Source organism: Monodelphis domestica, chromosome 4, assembly GCF_027887165.1.
Source record: "Monodelphis domestica isolate mMonDom1 chromosome 4, mMonDom1.pri, whole genome shotgun sequence".
Taxonomy (NCBI): Eukaryota; Metazoa; Chordata; class Mammalia; order Didelphimorphia; family Didelphidae; genus Monodelphis; species Monodelphis domestica.
In genome coordinates, this window is record NC_077230.1 from 72,878,918 (window position 1) to 72,899,779 (window position 20,862).

A 20,862-nucleotide genomic window follows, 5' to 3' on the forward strand; every position below is an offset into this window, starting at 1 on the left:
GTAAATAGTCTCTATCTACCCAAACATCTAGTCCAACCCTCCCACTTTCCAGCTGCATAAACTGAAAGCCCAGAGAAAGGAAGGGATTTGCTCAGGGTCACATTAGGTGGTAAGTGGTCAAGGTCAGAATTCAACCCATTTTGTCTTAATCCAAATCCATGACTATTTTCTGATGTGTTCCAAATAAGCACCCCTCACTGTCCTACTCAGCCTCTGTCCCCACATGCCTTCTTCCTAATGTCTCATATCTCTAGGGAAGTCACCAACACAATAAATGTGAGAAGTAGAAAAGGAAGATTGTGCAGGAATGGGATTGGTTTTCTTCTGTGGCTCATAAATTCTCATTGAATTCCACTTAGAAAAAAAAGGCGGGGTTCTAAAAATATTTGGAACAATGACAGTGTCACAGACACAGATAGTTAGACTGGCAAAATGGTTCCTTTTGAAGGACACATCACTCTTTTACCTGTAGGAATTCTGGTAATTTTCAGGATGGGGGGGGACAATTCTCATTAATCTATTGTCATACTTCCAATTCAGGCTTTCAAGTGGCCAATCAAAGGGAAAGGCAGCGTTTCAGTGATGTAATCACATGCAGGCTTGTGCCTGAAATGGAAAGCTTGTGCTCCAATATTTTTAATCAAACTCACCACTGTTGATATACAGGACTTTGGCCACTCACTGTTCATGCTAAAGCATTGGAGTTTGGGGACAATGAAGCATCAATGGTCCAAAATCCAAGGTTGGAAAGTTCGGTGCAAGTAAAGATTAATTTGTACATTTTATGAAACATTTTTCCAAAGAGAGAATTGATAAAACTGAGTACAGATTGAGGCATTCCTGCCCCCCCCCCCAATTTCTTTATTCCCACTGCCTTTTTTTTGTTTGTAACTTAGCTAATATGGAAATATGTTTTGCATGACTTCATATGTATAATGAATATCATATGACTATCATGGCTTGCCTTCTTAATGTGTGGGGGAGGAGCTAGCGGGAGGGAGAGAAGAATTTGGAACTCAAAATTTAAAAAAATGAATGTGAAAAATGAACAAATGAATATGTAAATAAAGAAAAAGGTTATTCATTTTAAAGGCTTTGGACCTATTCCTAATATCAGGGTTTAGAGTATCAGGGTTTAGAGTAGAGCTCCAAGTGTTGTTATGATGGCAGATTCCTAAAGATTTACAACTTAATCTCTAACTTCTTTGTAGATACATGATGGATAGAATGGTTTTAGAAGGTGACATGACATTAAAGATATGGGGCAGCTAGATGGCTCAGTGGATTGAGAGTCAGGTCCAGAGATAGGAGGTCCTAGATTCAAATGTGGCTTCCGAGAATTCCTAGCTGTGTGACTCTGGGCAAGTCACTTAACCCCCATTACCTAGCCTTATAGATCCTTTTGCCTTGGAACCATACACATTGTTGATTCTAAGATAGAAAATAAGGTGTGTTTTTTTTTAATTAAAGATAAGGGTTCAGATGGATATATTTGTGTTATATGTGTGTATGTGTACATATCTATGTATTCAGCTTTTAAAATAGATGCTTAACAGAACCAGGAGAACATTATACACAGTAACAGAAACATTATGGGACAATCAAATGTGATAGACTTTGCTACTAATAGCACTGACCAGGACAATCCTGAGAAAGAAGGCTATTCACATTTAGAGAAAGAACTGTGGGAGTAGAAATGCAGAAAGAAAGCATATGACTAATCACTTGTTTATTTGGTTATATGATTTGGGGGTTAGGTTTTAAAAGATTATTACAAAAATGAATAATATGGAAATAGATTGTGAGTGATAATATATGTATAAGCCAGTGAAATTGCTTGTTAACTCTGGGAACAGAGAGGGAAGAAGGGACAGAGACAAGAAGAATCATGTAATTGGAAAAGAAATTTTAAATAAATTAATTAATGACATTTAATTTTAAAAAATTGTTTAAGTGATTGGCTTTATTGTATTCTTTCATTTGGTTCCATATCTGCATTTTATTTATTTTATTTAAAAATAGTTCCTTTTGAAGTTAATTATATAGAGATATAGAAATGTAATTATATTCCCATAGAACTATAGACCATTGTAATGGTTCAAAGCAATGCAAAAAGAATCAACTCAATGGCTGGGTTGGATAAAATTATTTATTTGTTGAAATCCAACACAGTTTAAGTTTGTTCTTTGAATGTTTTTTTAGAATGCCCTGACTTTGGCACTTAGCTTAGGTTCTTAGGATAGAAGGACAGTGTTCTGAATTAAGACAGATGTGTATGGAGAAGCTTCCTGATAGGTAGTGTGTAGCCACTTGCCCTGAATGGTGGCCACTTAAAGCAGGCAACTAACTGGAAGCTAAGAGATCTGGTTTTATTACCATTATTATTGTAACTCCAGCTAGGTAGTAAAGTGAATAGAGCACTAAATCTAGAGTCAGGAAGACCTGAATTCAAATCCAGTCTCATACATTTGTTAGCTATGTGACCCTGAGCCAGTCATAACCTTTGTTTATTTCAGTTTCCTTATCTGTAAAATGGAAATAATAATAGCACCTGTCTCCTAGGGTTGTTGTAAGGATCAAATGAGACAATTATAAAATATAGGGCAGTGCCTGGCACATAGTAAGAACTAAAAAATGTTAACTATTATTATTATTATTATTATTAAATTGTTTCAGTGACCCTATATTAAAATCAGGCAATTTTACTATCCTGCCTGTATCACTAAGATGCTGTGAGGGTTGACTATTGTTTGTGTATTTCATGATTCCATAATGTATTTAAAACAAAACAAGGCCTTTTTCATAGCAGCTGTGGGTCATGTGCATTTATAAATTTTAAAATGATGTTTTGCTTCTAAAAATAAATCTCAGTTGCTATGTAAATGATGAATTGACTTAAATCATTGACATTCAGGAAGAGGAAGGGTGACCATGCCAACCTTATTTTAAAAAGAAAAGAAGAAAATAATAACACCTTTCATTACTCATTCCTGTGTATTTTCTATCTCATCACTGTATTGTGCATTCATTTTTCATTGCTAAGTAAGGAAACCTCTTTAATGTGACTGGTGCCCATTGGAAATTTTATGAGCCATGGATGGGCCTTTGTTGAAAGGCCAGAGGAATGTTTAATTGTACAATCTTTTCAAATCATTCTTTTTTTCTTCTTTCATAATGAATCATGGAAAACACTTTAAAAGGAGCAATTAGTCATTCCAAAGGTTCAAGTATCAAAGGTAAATTTTTAGAAAGTAGCACAATATTCTCCCCTTTGGTGTATTTTAAGACAAAAGCTCCACTCATCTTCATGTCAGGGCTTTATTTCCTTGCCTTTATGATGAAGATTCAGAACAGCTCAAATCTCATAATATGCTTTTTATTTCATTGCCTTACTTTAAGTCATTTGCTTGATTTATTCATTTTTGAAAGAATTGGAATGCATAATGACAATGTATATTAATGAGATGTTAATGCTTCCTCCTAAATTACTGACTTTTAAGTGCAAAATTTCCCTTAATTACTGGAAATGGCCCAAACCACTTAATAGCATGAATGCTCTGTATGAATCCAATCCGTGTTCTGAAGAGGTGTATAAGAATACAATAATACTTTGTTAAAGTTGACACAGCTGCTAGTTAAGTAGAAGTTTTATGGTCAACTGTCATAAATACAGTTAGTCAGTGCACTGATGGACCAATCAGAGCTCAGTTTTTATTCCTTCTTCCTAGCACTTGTATTTTGGCCGCTTCTCCCCTAGTTAGCAGCCCCTTACCAGAGCAGGAGAGAACTGGAGCTGAAAATCAAGTCACCCAACTTTGCCAAGTTAACAGTAACTCTAATAAAAACTTTACTGGGTTGGGGAATCATTAGATGAGCAAAGGACATTGGCTAAGGGAAGGGTTTTGTTAACTGAGAATTTCATTTTTACTCCATCTTTCGACATCAGCATGGATAATTAGTACTTGGAAGGAAGTGGACCCAACCTATTATTTTGGTGACACCATGTCTCTTTATTGGCTAGGGCTAGTTAGAAGAGAAGTGATTTACAACATAAGCATAAATCACCAGGTTAAAAGAGGGGAAATTTTAAAAATCACAATTGCCTATTATAATACAGCAAAAGCTATGTATTGTTCAAATAAGTCTGTAGTTCCCTTGATGTAGGATAAGAGAGGAAATAGCTGGTCTTAAGGCTTCTCTGTCACACAAGTCTTGTCACCTGTCTTTGTCCAAAATATTGCGAAAATGTGATGTTGATGTTCAGTGTTGAGTGACGTGAAAGTAGGAGGGAGAGCTTCTATGGGAAGGATCACCTTTAAATTAAAAAATAAATAAATAAACCCAATAACAAAGAAGGTTGTGGCATATGATTGTGATGAAACACCACTGCACCATCAGGAATTATGAGCAGGTTAATTTTAGAAAAACATGGAAAGACATATATGCAATTCTGAAGATCAAAACAAGGCAAACCAAGAGAACATTATAATACAGCAACAGAAATATTGTTTGCCAAATGGTTTATATATGTCCACTTCCATAGAAAGAACTGATAATAAGAAACAAGCAAGACATAGTTTTATATTTACATATATCTTTTTTTAATCAAATAATGCCTTCTCTAGTGCTGAGAGGAGGAGGAAAGAGGGAGAAAACCTGGGAACTTTAATGTGACAAGCAAACTAATTAAGTTTTAAAAATATCAGGCCTTTGAGAGAAGTGGAAAAAGAAAATGGAAGGAAGGTGTAAGATCTCAACTGGAGAGATGAAAGTATAATTAGAGGTCATATGGTCCATGCCCTTCATTTTAATGAGGCTCAGAGAGATGATGTGACTTGCTTATGTAGAAAATGGATCATCTTGGCTGTCTTGTAGTGGTCAAGAATGCTTACTTTTCTTCTCACTTCCACAAGAACCATTATTTCTTCTTGGTAGTTTGTTACTTAAAGCAACTCCAGAGGGAGACATCCAGGTCTTGCTACTTTAATGCCTATATTTTAGTCTTTTTTTGTATTTATTTGCTCTATATCTTCATGAGCATGAAGTGAATAGCAAGAGCTCTTCAGGAACAATGTGTGAAAGGAGCCACCTGAATCCCAGGATTTGTTCTTGAGAGAAGGCTCTCATAAAGCCCCTTCTTTGATTTTTTTCTCTTTTGCTTGAGGTGTGAGAGCTTACTGACTTGCTTTGATCATATCTGCCTAGAAACAAATTAGAAGAGGACTTGGGATTCACTTGCAGATGGTTTTGATTGCTGCCTATGGGTTTGTAAGCTCTTTTCTTTTTAATAAAATCGCAAGACTGAAAAATGAAAGAAACTTTTTTTTTGCATGTGTTTCTTTTAGGGTATAATCACCAACAGATGAATGAAGGACAAAGGCAGAAATCTTCTGATTTTTACAACCGAACTGCATCTGAGTCAAATGTCTATTTGAATAGTTTCCAATACCCAGATCATAGCTATAAGGATCATGCCTTTGATACTTTGAGCATGGATAGCTCTGACAGCATGGAAACCAGCCTCTCTGCTTGCTCTCCTGACAATATCTCCAGGTAAGGCTTCTGATATTAAAAAGATCTGTCCATTTCAAAAAAACAAAACCATTACTGAAGGTTAAGGTTTTTTAAAGTAGATTTTTTTTTTTGCCTCTGTGTATCATCACCACCCTGTCCCATCCCAGAGAGCCATCTTCTATACTAAAGAATTTAAGCAAAGGAAGGAAGGAAGGAAGAGAAGGAGGGAGGGAGGGAGGAAAGAAGGAAGAGAAGGAGGGAGGGAGGGAGGAAAGAAGGAAAAGAAGGAGGAAGGAAGAGAAGGAGGAAAGAAGGAAGGAAGGAAGGAAGGAAGGAAGGAAGGAAGGAAGGAAGGAAGGAAGGAAGGAAGGAAGGAAGGAAAGAAGGAAGAGAAGGGGGGAGGGAGGGAGGAAAGAAGGAAGAGAAGGAGGGAGGGAGGGAGGAAAGAAGGAAAAGAAGGAGGAAGGAAGGAAGGAAGAGAAGGAGGAAGGAAGGAAGGAAGGAAGGAAGGAAGGAAGGAAGGAAGGAAGGAAGGAAGGAAGGAAGGAAGGAAGGAAGGAAGGAAGGAAGGAAGGAAGGAAGGAAGGAAGGAAGGAAGGAAGGAAGGAAGGAAGGAAGGAAGGAAGGAAGGAAAGGAAAAAAAAATTCAGTAAAACCAATAAACACAACAAAAGACCTGACATCATCATATGCACTGTTCCAAACCCATGGACCCCTCAACAAAAGTCAGTTTTCTGGACCAACAGAAATGTTTCCTAAGCAAAGGAAAATGGCCCTTTACAATCGTTTCTTTCTGTGTCCTGCCATACTTACTAGATGTAAGATATAATACAGTAGATTCTCTTTTATTAATTCTTTTATGATTTTAATCCGAGTCAAACTAATGGACTTGAACCTACTGAAAGACTATGTGTAACCATTGTTTTTTGCTTTTGCAAAGCAGTGAATGCCAACATTAGAGGCAGAGTCTTCAGTTTTTATAGTATGTGTTCATTAAGTCTTAGCTAAAACCAAACATTAAAACACTTAGAGGTTTTTATTTTGTTTCACTTCATGAAACATGAAAATGTCTTACATTGTCCCGCTGGGGTAAGCAAAGTGTAGCTTAATGGATTCATCTTTGAATCCATTTGAAAGATAGTCCTTGCAGGATGTGATGCAAGGCACTGTAGGAGGGACAGATGTTCATTGGATTATAGCTCTTGAACCAGATTAGAATTTAGCAGCAGCTATTCCAGCTGACTCAGGGAGGTTCAATGACTTGCCCAAAGCTATATAATTAATAAATGTCAAGTGTAACATTCAAACTCAGCTCCTCTTACTCTAAAGTCAGTGTTTTAACTTAATACAATCTGAGGCCAACTTGATTGCTCCAGATTATGTGCACTCTCCTAATTTGGTACCAAAACTCCACTTAAAGCTGCTTCTCCTTCAGACTTCCCCTTCTCTTGAGGGCATTACCACCCTTTGAGCCACTCAGGCTCACTCCCTAGGATTCATCTTCAAATCTCCCCTCTCCTTCATTTCCCATATCCATTAGTTGCCAAGTCTTACCTGCACAACATCCTTCAGTCAGTCCCTTTCTCTCCATTTATAGCCACCGCCCTAGTTGAGGCTCTCATCATCTCTCGCCTAGACTCTTTGAATAGTTTCCTACTTATATTCATTCCCTTCTCCAATCTATCCTTCACACAGTTTCCAAAGTAATCATCCTAGAAAGGGTCCTGACAGTACCAGAGTTGCAAAGATGATTACAAAGTAGTAATTACCAAGACTGTTTATTTCTGTTTTTAAAAAATTAGAAAAGTCAGTCATGAAACAAATTAGGTACACATCATACAGAAGCAAATGAATATAGTAGCATAGGGTTTGGGGAAAATCATTCTGGACATGGGCAAAGATGGCAGCAAGGTAGCGTGGGACATTTAGGAGTGTTGAGCAGACCTGTTTGGCTAGAACATAGACTATTTAAAGTCACAAAAATAATATGAGATGAAGCTGAAATGACAGTCTGGTTCCAAATCAAGGAGGGTCTTAAATGCCATGCAATAAATTTTAACTTTTATTGGATAGGAAAAAGGAGGCAATTGAAGGCTTTTGGAAAATAGAGTAACTTGAAAGGTTAATCTCTTTTTGGAAATGGGTGTAGCAGAGAGAAACTATAGGAAATTGGATTGGTTTCTTAGGATGTTATATAGTCCAGGGAAGAGATAATGAAGACCTGAAAATGAAATGGACTGATTTAGGTAGCAGAAGGTTCCCTCTCCCTTCAGGTCTTCAAACAAGGTTTTATAGAAGGGATTGAGCTCTATGACCTTTGAAGCCCATTCCAGTTCCAAAAATCCAAAACAAGATGAACTGTAAAGTCTTTTGCACTCTTAACTTGAGATTATCCTATGATTTTTGGTGTGAAGAAAAACTGCTTTTGTTGTTCAGCCATTTCTGACTCTTTGTACCCCCACTGGGGTTTTCTTGACAAAGATACTAGAATGGTTTGCCATTTCCTTCTCCAGGGTATTTTTCAGATGAGGAACTAAGGCAAAAACGGTTAGGTGACTTGCCCAGGGTCACACAGCTAGTAATTGTCTGAGACTATATTTGAACTCACAAAAATGAGTTTTCTTGACTCTAGGCCCAACACTCTAACCTCTGAGCCACCTAGCTACCCAGGTACTTAAAGATAAGAACAGGTCATGGCTGATTTTGTTCAAAATAATTAGAAGTGGAAAAGATTTTGGTGGAAAAGACAGACAGAAGTGTAGCTAGGATAAAAATGAGCCTGAAGAAAGGTAGAGCCAGGCTGGATAGGGATGAAAGGACAGAAGAAAATATCAGGGAAAAGGGATTGGAACAAGCTGTTGCAACTTTTGGCTAACAGGGATTGGGAAAGTAGGAAGGTAGAGGACATGTTGGACAGTTATTTCATCAATGTGGGAAAGAGGGATGCCAAGTAGGTAGCAATTTTGGCATAGAGGGAATTCATTAGTTTTGAGGCTCCAGTTCAAATTGGAATGAATTGGAATGTTCTTGAGAGTCACTACTTTAGGTGTCTTCTGTTTTTACAGAAACCCTGGATTGAGTAAGTGCTTTCTACCGATGTATGTTAGGAGTCGGAACCTGGCATTAAGTTGGTCTCCTTAAGCTGATCTAGGGCATCTGTGATTGGATTTAAGTGTCTGATGTACATCCCACAAAGGCAGCTGTATAGTACTGTGGTAGGTAGAATGGGAGGTCTGGAGTCAGGAATACAGTAGTTCAACTCTTGTCTCAAGAACTTACCGTATGACTTGGGCAAGTCACTTGACCTCTGCCTCAGTTTCCTCATCAGTAAAATTTATAAAATGCTTTGCAAACCTTATAGCACGATACCAGTGCCAGCTATTATTATATTATCTGTGTGCCCTTGGCAAATGCCTTAACTTTTCTGGGCCTTAGTTTTTCATCTGTAAAATAAGGGGGTTCAATTACATGAACTCTAGGGCCTTTTTGACTTCTAGGTCTCTGATTCTATCCTTCTATCAGAAGCTCTTCAAATCAAGATAAACAAATAGACCATAACAGCTCAGAGCCTGAATTGTTGTCTCAATCTCACATACATCTGGGAAGGCCTTATACCTCAATGAAAATAATAGCATCAGCACATTTTTCTCTGGAAACATCCTAACAGAGCATCCATTTCAAACCCCTCATTTCCCAGTTATCTTACTGTGCATCCGATAAGACTAAGTCCTGGATTAGTTAAATGACTGCTCCAAGGCTACATAGTTTATAAATAATAGATAGGATTTAAACCTGCATATTCTAGCCCCAAACCTAGTTGCCTTTTACTATACCATAATCTTTTTATGGCACTGTGTTGAGAATATTGACTCTTACTGGGGAATTTCTACTCCTTCAAGGAAAATTTCTGTGTCCTGATCCTGTTGTACAATATAAAAATTAAATAGGGGTGGGGGTGGGAGGGCACTGCTAGGTGGCTCAGTGGATTGGGGTCCAGGCCCAGAAATAGAAGGGCCTGGATTCAAATTTGGGTTCACCTGGACAAGTCACTCAACCCCCATTGGCTAGCCCTTAATGCTATTCTGCCTTAGATTCAAAGTCTGAAGTTAAGATTTTTGTGTTTGTTTTTAAATTAAAGCAATATTGTCTTGCCCTCTATTACCAACAGGAACTGGAATGTTGTAAAATTAAATCAAAATAGTATTTTCAAAATAATATTTTCAAAAAAATAAATTTGAAAGTAAATTAGAAATAATACCATCATTTAAGTTTTAGAGCATTTCCTCCCTTTCCAGGAATGATTCCCTCTAGGTAGAAACATCCATTGAAAAAAGAACCCACTTTCAGCAATACAGAGATGCAAGTCAATTTTGAAGGACTTATGACAAAGAATGCAATATATTCATCACCAAAGAAAGAACTATTGGAGTCAGACTGCAGATAAAAGCATAGGATTTTTCACTCTATTTTATTTTAGTTTTTATTTTGAGGTTTTGGTTTTATATGAGTATTCTCCTACAACAATGAACAATGTGGAACAAACCTGATCAAATTGTTTATTGTGTCTGGGAGACAGGAAAGAAGGAAAGGGAAGGAGGGAAATAATTTGGATCTTAGAATGTCAGAAAATGTACATTAAAAATTGTTATTCAATGTAATTGAGAAAATAAAGTATCTTAAAAAAGAACGAAAGAAAAAACTATCCTTATTTAGTGGATGTATTACCAAGGCTTCATGACTAAACCTTGAGTTGTAGGATTTTAGACATCAAAAACTACATCATTTTAAAAGCAAAATCTAGCCTAACATTATTGCCAAAGAGCAGTGTGCATGGGAGAAAGGAATAGAAGCTGCTGTTCCATAACATTCATAAAGCAGTTTATTATAATTCCAGCATTAATGATTGAACCAGTATTAACATAGTTTCAGAAGTGTCCCGTTGTGATCAAAATGTCTGAGATTCATGGAGGTGGTAGGGGGAGAGTCTGAAGCTTAGTATTTGAATCATTATTTGCTAGGTTGAAATGATGGTGAAAAATCACTTAATCTCAGGAAAGGCTGCATAGAATTGTACGTGCATCCTTGGAAAGTTAGACAGATCAGTTTCCACTTTTGTCAGCTCTGATGCAACAGAAAAATTGTTTTACATATACTCTGGTAGTACCATGTATTATATTTTATATATGTTAGCCATCCAGCCAGAAAAGAGGCCCTCATTTATATAAGTAGTTTTTGAGTTCACACTGTGGATTACATGAGTTGCATTTCTATGGTAGGTTCCAAGCCATTTTCTTCATTAAAGGAACTTGAGTAATACTTTAAACCATGCAGACACATTTATACTGATGATGACTATACCTAGCAGCAAGCTAGAGTTTTAAGGAAAAGAGAAACTCATTCAGTGGTTGAAATTCAACAGCATCGGGATCGTGTATTATTTAGGGAGACATCAATGGACATTGACAAACTGAACATTTTCCATCTTTCATTCAAAGGTCATAAGCCCAGGATCAAGAGATTGAAGGGACTGTAGAGATCATGTGTTTCTAATTTCTTTTTTTTTTTTAAAGATAAGGCCCAGGATGGCCAGGAATTTGAACATATATCTATTGACCTCAAAGCCAAAATGCTTTCCACTGCATCAAATTATTTGTGTGTTCTTTATGTTATATCTTTAAGTAAATATTTCCACCAAATGTGTGCATAAAACTATAAACACTGAACAGATAGTCATAAACAACATTAATGCTTTTATATGTGATATTTGGGGATAGAAAGACATTTAAACCTGTTCTTAATGATGATTCACTGTTTTATATAGTAGAAAGAATGGGGCAGGGTGGGGACATCTGAATGGTAAAGAAGGGAACCCAAAATGTAGCGATTTGATTTCCTGGCATCGTACCCAAGATGAAGCTTTGTACTTATGTGGGGATATAGACATCTATAGGCTGTTTTATCATTTCAAGCACACCATAAAACGTGCTTTATATAGCTATAGTGTAGCCTCAGTTTCCTAATCTGAAAAGCAAAGAGTTTGAGCCAGATTATTTGTACAGTCCCTTCCAGCCCTAGAATCCTATACTTTACATATTCAGTGGCTTTTTTGCATCATATTAAATTTCCCTGAGAACTGGAAAAGATGCCTTCTTGTTATATTAATAATACTGTTGAGATTTTGGTCACTTGATCTTCAGTATCAAAATGCCTGTGGTTCCCTTCCCTTTATCAAGTATTAGGAATTGCCATTTGAATTGGATACTGAGAAGGTGGAGGAGGAGTTCTTTACTACATATTTTAATAATGTAAACCCAAATCAACTGTTTATTAAATCTGCAGATGGCACGAAGTGAGGAAAAGGAAATGAATGCATTTAAGCTCCTCCAGGTCACAAATTTTTGCTTTTGTCTTAATGTCAGCTGGTACAATTTTTTTGCACATGATAGGGGTGTCAGATATTGGCCCAGCTGGACTGTTGAATGACTGAATGGGTATCCTCAAGGCCTTCTGTGGTCGGGGGAGCAACAGACCACTTCTTATTCGATGAGATGCCACAGGGATAAGTGCCAAGTCTTGCTCTTTGGTTTGGAAAAAAGCAATTCCACAAGGACAGGTTAGGGAATACCTGTCTAGATAGGAATTTATGTGAAAAAGACCTTGAGTTGTAAGGGGTCTATGAGGTCTCTTACAGCTTTAAAGAACAAATACAATTCTTTTTCTACCTTCACATAATTTCCTCTCTCATTGATGGGATGAAAATCTCTGAGATCTCAATGAAAGCAGTCAAAGAGGTACAAATTATTTTTCTCTTTTTTAACTAAAAATTTTTTAAGTTTAAAAATTTTAAATTAAAAAAATTTTTAAAGATATACTCAATCTATTTTGATAACTCCTAAAGTGTTCCTTCCAATAAAACACTAAAAGAAGGAAATTATGTAACAATAGTTGGCAGTTGTGATTTCATTGGAATGAGATCTTCCCGAGCTTTCTGTACTTAACTTGCCTGAATCTCAGAGTTACATGGACCCCTAGGAGGTAAAGGGTCTTACTTATTACTTACCCAAAGTCATACAGCCAGTCTGTGTCAGAGGCAGGACTTGAATCTCAGTCTTCTACGCTTTGGTGCCACTTTTATCTATTTATGCTCACTGCCTCCCTATGGAATTTGCTAAATTAAGAAAGTTACCTCTGGGGATAGCTAGGTGGCTCAGTGGATTGAGAGTCAGACCTAGAGATGGGAGGTCCCGAGTTCAGATTTGATCTCAGACACTTCTAAATATGTGACTCTGGAAAAGTCACTAAACTTGTTGCCTCTGCCTTGGAACCAGTACATTGTATCAATTCTAAAAAAGGAGGTATGGTTTTGGAAAAAATTACTTCAGAAGAATATAACAAGGATGCCTTTTTTCTTTTTTAACTCTATATTAGAATAGTTATAAAATTAGGGAAGTATTGTTTTTGTCTTCTTTTTTGAAACCCAGATTTTAAAAAAAAAGTGGAAAATAAGGTTCTGGGATGATTTTTGTTTAATTGTATAGTATCATACCCTAAAATTATATATAAATTAAGGATATAATTTCATGTTAGAATTCTGGTGACATAAACTTAGTCTCATGATTTATTATGCCACAGGAAATGTCCTGTGGAATGTAGCATTCTGTCACATTGTGGGTACATTTGACCTTCACTTTTTTTGTTGAGGCATCACTTTTTGTAAGAATATCTCTTGCTGCCAAAAAGTTGTGTGATTAAGGGGGGAAATGTGCTTCTCCTGCATCAGGACATTCACAATGAAACAAGCACGTGGCTTGAAATGAAGAACAACATGTCTTAAAAGCAAAGAGACTTCAGGACCCAATGGGGTGTACATTTTCCATTCCATTGAAGATGCTGAGGTAATGAGCATATGGAGCAACTTCATGCTGATGCACCACTTCAGTACGTGCATCATTGCTATTACTACTAATAATAGTTATTAACTTACTTGGCTTAAAGTTTATACCCAAAGCTACAGGAAATCCAAGAAAAAGGCTCAGCTCCATGGATTTACAGCATAAATACTGTGAAGCACTGACAGTGCTGGAAAAGAATGAATGACTGCAGCACTGCAGTGGTACTTTGGACCCTAAACCCCACTTATTGCTTGTCCTCAGCCCTCCCCAGACTTTGGCAATCCCTGAACCCATCTGAGCCTCCATGACGCCTCGCCAATAGCAGAGTCCCTGGAGCCCAGCTTACTTTGCTACCCAGAGGACTTGAATGAGATGAAAGTCAACAATCTCTTTTACTTCCAGTGAAGAAAAGACCACCAGGCCTTGTGATCTATTTGTCCCCTGGCTGTCATCTGACCTATTTTTGTAGTCTAAATACAGGAGTATGCTGGTAAATGTTTAGCAAATAACTCTCTGGAGGGGAGGAAATGTGCCTATAATAAAAATTTTTTAAAAAGAAAGAAAAAAGAAAAAACCTTACCTTCTAAGGCAGAAGAGGGATAAGGGCTAGGCAATTGGAGTTAGGTGACTTGCCCAGGGTCACACAGCTAGGAAGTGTCTGAGTTCAAATTTGAACCCAGGACCTCCAATCTCCAGACCTGGTTGTCAATCCACTGAGCCATGCAAATGCCCCAGTACATTTGTATGTGTTCACATCTCCATGTCTTTCTTAAATTTAGACAGCTATTTATATGTATGTAGGTATATAGGAAACAGTATGTATGTAGGAAACAGAATTCCAATAGTAAGACCAATTTGCCTGGACTGTGGAGTATAGAAAGAAGAGTAATGTGAATTGAGACCTGGAAACATAGATTGGGGACAAAATGTGAAGGTCTTTAAAAACTAAAAAAGAATTTACATTTGGTCCTCGAGGCAATGGGGAACCACTAGATTTTACTGAGTAAGGGAGTGACATAATCAAGAAAAATTGCTGTAGTAGCTGAGATAGATTAAAACAAGACTTAACAATGTAATATGAGTTAGAATATTACAATATCCAATTGAGAAAAGGAAAGTCTCTCCCCCATTCCTCCATTAAATTGTAAATCCTTGAGAGATGGGATGATTTAGTTTTGGGTGAGTTTTATTTTGCCCTTCTCTATACCCCAGTGCTTAGCACAGTGCCTGGCATATAACACATGCTTAATAAGTGCCTATTAACTGATTGGCTGACTGAACAAGGGTGGTGATGGCAGTATAGGTAGAGAAAAAAGATTCAAAGCCAGAGATGTTGTGGAGATAGGAGATAAATGATTTGGCAGATGATTGAATGAGTGCCATGAAGGAAGAGTGAGGAATATGAAATTGGGATACTAGACATATAGTGGTATTCTAGATAGAAATAGGGAGATTTGATAGGATAGATTTGAGGGAAAGTAGAATAAAGTCTATTTTGATTATGTTGAGGTTAAGAAATCTTTGGAATATCTTTTTTTAAAAACTCAACAAGCAGTTGTTGATAGATATTGATATCTAAGTTGATATATGTTGATATCCTTAGAGAAATGGCAATTATAATGAAACCCAGTTACTAAGTGAAAGAGTCTAGAGAAAAGGGAGAACATGGCCAAGTCATAGCCATTGGGACCTCCCACTTATGGGCTGGGATAATGAGTCAACTGAAGAGACCAAGGTTTCATTCAAACATGTTGGAGGGGTACTAAGAGAGTGCTGTCATCCAAAACCTAGAGAAAGGAAGAATATATAGGATTTAATGGTGGTCAACCATGCTACAGAGAGGTCAATTAAGATGAAGTCTGAGCAAATTCCATCAGCTCTAGCAATTAATAGATCACTGATAACTTTGGTAAATAACTTTCAGATGAGTGGTGACCTCAAAAGTCAAATTAACAAGGGTTGAGATGTGAGCAAAAGGAGAAGTAGAGTTGATGTCTACAGACAGATTTTTCCAGGAATCTGACTGAGAAAAGAGTTCTAGTATCATAGCTTAAAAAGTCGGTACAGCCTAATAAAGGTTGGTTGTTGTTGTTGTTGTTGTTTTTAATGTCAGAGAGATTTGGGTATGTCTGTAGGAAGCAAGGAAATAAACAGGAACTAGGCAGGAATTAAAAATTATAGAGAGGGGAACAGATAATTGGGGAGGGTGATCTGTTGACAAAACAGAAAGTGATCAAAGACCAGGAAGAGGGATTAGTTGGCCTTGGAAAGTAGAAAGGCCACCTCATTAGAGACTAGAATAAAGGAGTACAGAGTGAGGGATAATATGTCAAGGGATTTTACATTGAGAAGAGGATATGGACAAGGTCATGTTGCATAGTTTCTGTTCTTAGTAAAAAGAATTGAGTTCTTCAGCTTTTAGGACAGGTTGAAAGATCAATATTGGAAGCTTGAGGAGAAAAGAACACATTTGGAAGAATATGATATGGGAAGGAATGGAGATAAATAATTATGGAGAAGTAAAAGGATTTGTTGTTTGTTCTATGTCATCATCATTCTTTTATGAAATTAACACCCTTTCCTAGAGCAACCATATATTTGATCTTAGGTTTTACTGTATTGTTAAGAGATTTAAATACCAATAAGCACAACCTACTTGTATTTTAATTTATATTTGCAGCAAAATACAGTGACAAGTAGCACATGAATAATGGTATTGTATTATTTTCTGTTTTCATCCCCCAATATTTATGGCTTCTCTCTTCTAATTAATACTTCTAGTATCCCTTCTAATCTCCTTTTTAATGCTCATAACTGCATTATAGCAAAAAGACATATTAAGAAAAACCTGGATATGAGTTCTGCCAATAACACATTGCGTGACCTTGAAAAAAATCACTTCTCTTTTTCAGTTTTTTCAATAGTTTTTAACCAAATAATAAGTGGTTCTGACTGCCAGAGTTGGAGTCTTTGTGTTTATCAAATATTATACTATCATATTCATTTGTTTTCAGATTCTGTGCTCCAAACGTGTCCCACTTATTGACTTTTCTGCTTTTAACCAATATGAAATGCCACCTGCTCTTGCATATGGGCACTACCTATAATCTGAGTAGACTTTAGTCAGACCACTCACTCCATTGGTTGTAAAATAATATCTTGGGGATAATTCTGTATGTGCTCAAAGGATTTATCATGCTAAACTAAAAAATTCTTCTAAATGTTAGAACTTATATATTACATACACATGTATGTATGTGTGTATATGTATAAAATATATTAAAACATGATATTTCTTATTATATACATGTAAATGATATCCCTAAAATCTCCCTTGTTTTATTCAGTGCCAGCACATCAAATATTGCCAGAATAGAAGAAATGGAGAGACTGCTGAAACAGGCTCATGCTGAAAAAACACGTTTGCTTGAATCTAGGGTAAGTAATCTATATCTGTTTAAGAGATCCTGCTTGTGTCTCATTAACTATATGATCTCAGACAAGTTATTTAATTTGCTGAAATTAAATACATAATAACAAGGACCTCTCTGGGATCCCCGTTTCTTCTCTGTTAAAATGATAGGTTTTAACTAAGTGATGTTTAAGATCCCTTCTGGTTCTGAAACTCTGTAATTCTAAACATATAAGTCACATTTGGTAGAAACTGGGGTGAATGTAGTATAAAAAATATAATTTTTCTTTTTTTTTTAAACTCTTACCTTCCATCTTGGAATCAATACTGTATTGGTTCCAAGACAGAAGAGTGGTAAGGGCTAGGCAATGGGGGGGTTAAGTGACTTACCCAGGTCACACAGGAAGTGTCTTGAGGCCAGATTTGAACCCAGGACCTCCCATCTCTAGGCCTGGCTCTCAATCTACACAGCTACCCAGCTGTCCCCTATAATTTTTCTTTGTTAAGTGATAAGGTTGTATTATTTCCAAGAGATTTTAGATAATTGTCTTCATATTTTTCACTTCTACATTTAGCCCATGCTGATTTTTAATATAATATGTGGTTGTATGTTAATATGATAAAATATTAATGTAATACTATAAAATTAACATAATATTTCATGTCACATAAATAATGTATAAAAATAATATTATAATTGAATCATGATGCCTGTATTTCTCTCTGGGGTTCTTTGAGAAGCCCCCAAGATCTCTTCTTTTCTATCTATAAAGGGTCCTTTCTTTCCCTTTAACTCTATTCCATTCCAGAATTTAAATGAACATGTTTCATATATACTAATCTACCCAAGAAGCAGAAGAACAGCAATGAAAATCACCCTAAAATCCTTAAACTAGTAGTAGTAGGCAATTTTTAAAAATCCTCCATAAGTAGTTCTTATGACTTGAATTTGGATGACACTTTCACTTTAGAGAGCAGTGAATCTTCCTTGTGGGAATAAAAAAAGTGAAAGAACTTTAAATAAGAACAATAACTTTAAACTTTAAAACTTTACAGAAAGTTATTGACGAACTCTTTGTATAAGAAGCAGTACCTGGATGCCAGTTGTGTTCCATTATTGAATTTTGATTTACAGTAATCCTGAAAGTTAACCCTAGAATTGTTTGCATGTTACCTAATTCTAATTTACCATGTTGCCAAAAATTCCTGCAAGTTTTACCATGTTTCATTTTTTGTTACTTTAAAGTTTATAGCCTTTCTTTAAAACAGTCCTCTGAAATAGGTAGTATCATGTTCATTTACAAATAAGGAAACTGAGGCCCAGAGACATAAAGTGACTTGCTTCGTGTTACAGAACTAAGTCTTATAGCCAAAATTTGAATATGGGTCTCCTGACTCATAAGTAACATTTTTTTTCTTGTTACACACCACACTGCTACTATAATTATCAAGTATTATATTAAGATTTCTGAGTTGTTTGCTTGTAAGATTTTTCTTTCTGAGTGCTAACGTCAAATTCTAAAACCAATTTTCTGCATGACATGGTGGTATTTAGGAACGTGAAATGGAAGCCAAAAAACGAGCTCTAGAAGAAGAAAAACGGCGTCGAGAACTGTTAGAGAAAAGATTACAAGAAGAAACTAGCCAACGACAAAAGCTAATTGAAAAAGAAGTGAAAATACGAGAGAAACAAAGAGCACAGGTTGGTCAGATATCTGGTAAATCTGGATAAATTTAGAGTATGTTGCCCTCTTGTGGGCATGTCATTCATTCTGTGTCAAAAACAAAATTATCTTTTTTCAGAGTAGCACTGTATAGTTCTCATTCTATCATAAAGAGAAAAAATATCCAATATATTGTAAGCATACATAAAACTATAAAGAGGGATTTTTTTTTTTCATTTTGATGGGGAAAAAATCATTTGTAATGTCTTTTGCTTGTTCTACACCTATCATCTCATGATCCTCTTCCATCCTTTCTTCTGTTTTCTCTTTTACTGCCCACCTGAAATACTACAGTAGCCTACTAATACTTTCTCCAGCCTATTCTCTCTGCCATCTAAAACTATTAATCTCTACCAAAATAATTTTTATATTTGCAAAGATCTGTCATGTGACTTCTGCTCAAAAGACTTCAGATTCTCTCTGCTTCCTCAGTAAAGTTCAGATTCCTTGGCCTGACATTCATAGCCCTCCATAATCAATACTCATCCCAATTTTCTACTCTTCTGTCATATTACTTCCTGCTCTAAATTCTGCAGTCAGACTAAATTAGAGAGTTCCCCCAAAACTCTGAACTATCCTATCTTCATATCTTTACTCACAATGTCCAGCCTCCCCCCCTTTTCCTATTAATTTAGATGTTTTAAATGGCCCTTATGGCCTCTCCAGATCTACTAAATCAGACAATCAACAAGTATTTCTTGTTTGCTACTTTAAAGTCACTGTGCTAAAAAATGTACGTGTTAAATTGGATTAAATTGTGTTCTAAAAGTGCATTAGCTAAGTCAAGCCCTTGGAGAAAGAAAGTTATTTTCTTTAGCTTATTTTGTTGAATTTATGAGCTTTGGGGGCAAGGGACACTTTTTCCCCTCCTACCCATCCACAGAAATATATCCAAAAGTAACTATTTCTTTACACAACTTTGAAAGCTTGAGTGAATCCATTTTTCTTTTTTGTTTTGGAGTTTTTTATTGCTATTTATTATCTCTTTTATTAAAAAATATTTTGTTTTCTCAATTACACATAATAACAATTTTCTACATGTTTTCCAAAATTTTAAGATCCAAATTGTTTTCCTCCTTCCATTTCCTACCCTCATCTCAGAGCTGGCAAGCAATTGGATCTGGATCTTAAGTATATTATCATGCAAAACATACTTCCATATTGATCATTGTTGTAAGAGAATATGCATATAAAACTAAAATCCTCAAATAAAGCAGTAAATAAATTAATGTCAAAGAAAGTATGCTTTGATCTGCATCTGACTCCAACACTTCTTTCTCTGGAGGTGAATAGCATTCATTGTCATAAGTCCCTCAGAATTGTCCCAGAGCATTGTATTGCTGAGAGTAGCTAATTCTTTCACAATTGACCATTGTCTAATTTTGCCTTTACTATGTACAATGTTCTCTTGATTCTGCTTATTTTGCTCTGCATCAGTTTGCATAAATCTTTCTATCCTTTTCCAAAATCATCTTGCTTATCATCTCTTAGAGCATATAGTATTTATTCCATCACCAATATATACCACAATTTGTTTAGCCTTTCTCCAATTGATGGACACCCCCTCAATTTCTACACAATTCTTCACCACCACACAAAGATCTGTTATATTTATGTATAAGTAGGTCCTTTCCCCCTTTTCATGATCTCTTTGGGCTACAGACCCAGTAGTGGTATTATCGGATCAAAATGTATGCACAGTTTTATAGCCCTTTGGCCATCGTTCCAAATTGCTCTCCAGAGTGGTTGGATCATTCAGTGTATCCATTTCTAAGAATAAATCGAAGTGTTATCTTTGGCCATACCTTACAGCATGTGTGATGTTGTATAGGATTGGCAGAATCTTGGAAATGGAACATTTAGGATCTAATTAGGGCAGTGAAATTTACCATATGGCTCTGGCCAAGTAATTTAGCCTCATCTTTCTTTTATTCCATTTTTGCATCTATGAAATACTGATGGTAATCACTGTTTCTCTTTCATTCATAGGAACATGGTGATGATAAATGAGATGGCATAAGTAGAGAATATTTGCACTCTTGGTCAGAAAGGCACTATTTACATACTTTCTATTCTATTTTAAGAACTTCTCAGATCTGGAAGATTCCATAAAATTTTATTTTTCATTTAATAGCATAATAAAGTTAGTGTCCCTAGGCTTTTCATAGTGTCCATATGGATAATTCATGTTCTGAAGCTGTTAGGATTCTTAAATACTCATCTTGAGTCTTTTTATCTAAACTTTTTTTTGTACTTCAAAATATTTACCAACAATTTATAATGTAATAGCCATTCCAAAAAAATTATTATAACACAGGAT

General features: G+C 36.1%; 1 protein-coding gene across 6 annotated transcripts in view; it reads left to right on the plus strand.

Annotated features, from left to right (window-relative positions):
- The window catches only part of PHLDB2 (pleckstrin homology like domain family B member 2), a 131,842-nt gene that overhangs the window by 102,233 nt on the left and 8,747 nt on the right, over window positions 1–20,862 (plus strand). For all 6 annotated transcript variants that reach the window (XM_007493652.3, XM_007493651.3, XM_001362412.5 and 3 more), the window contains 3 exons: window positions 5,346–5,553; window positions 16,754–16,844; window positions 18,374–18,520. In XM_007493652.3, the coding sequence (XP_007493714.2) occupies window positions 5,346–5,553; window positions 16,754–16,844; window positions 18,374–18,520 (446 nt within the window). The remainder of the gene's footprint in view (window positions 1–5,345; window positions 5,554–16,753; window positions 16,845–18,373; window positions 18,521–20,862) is intronic.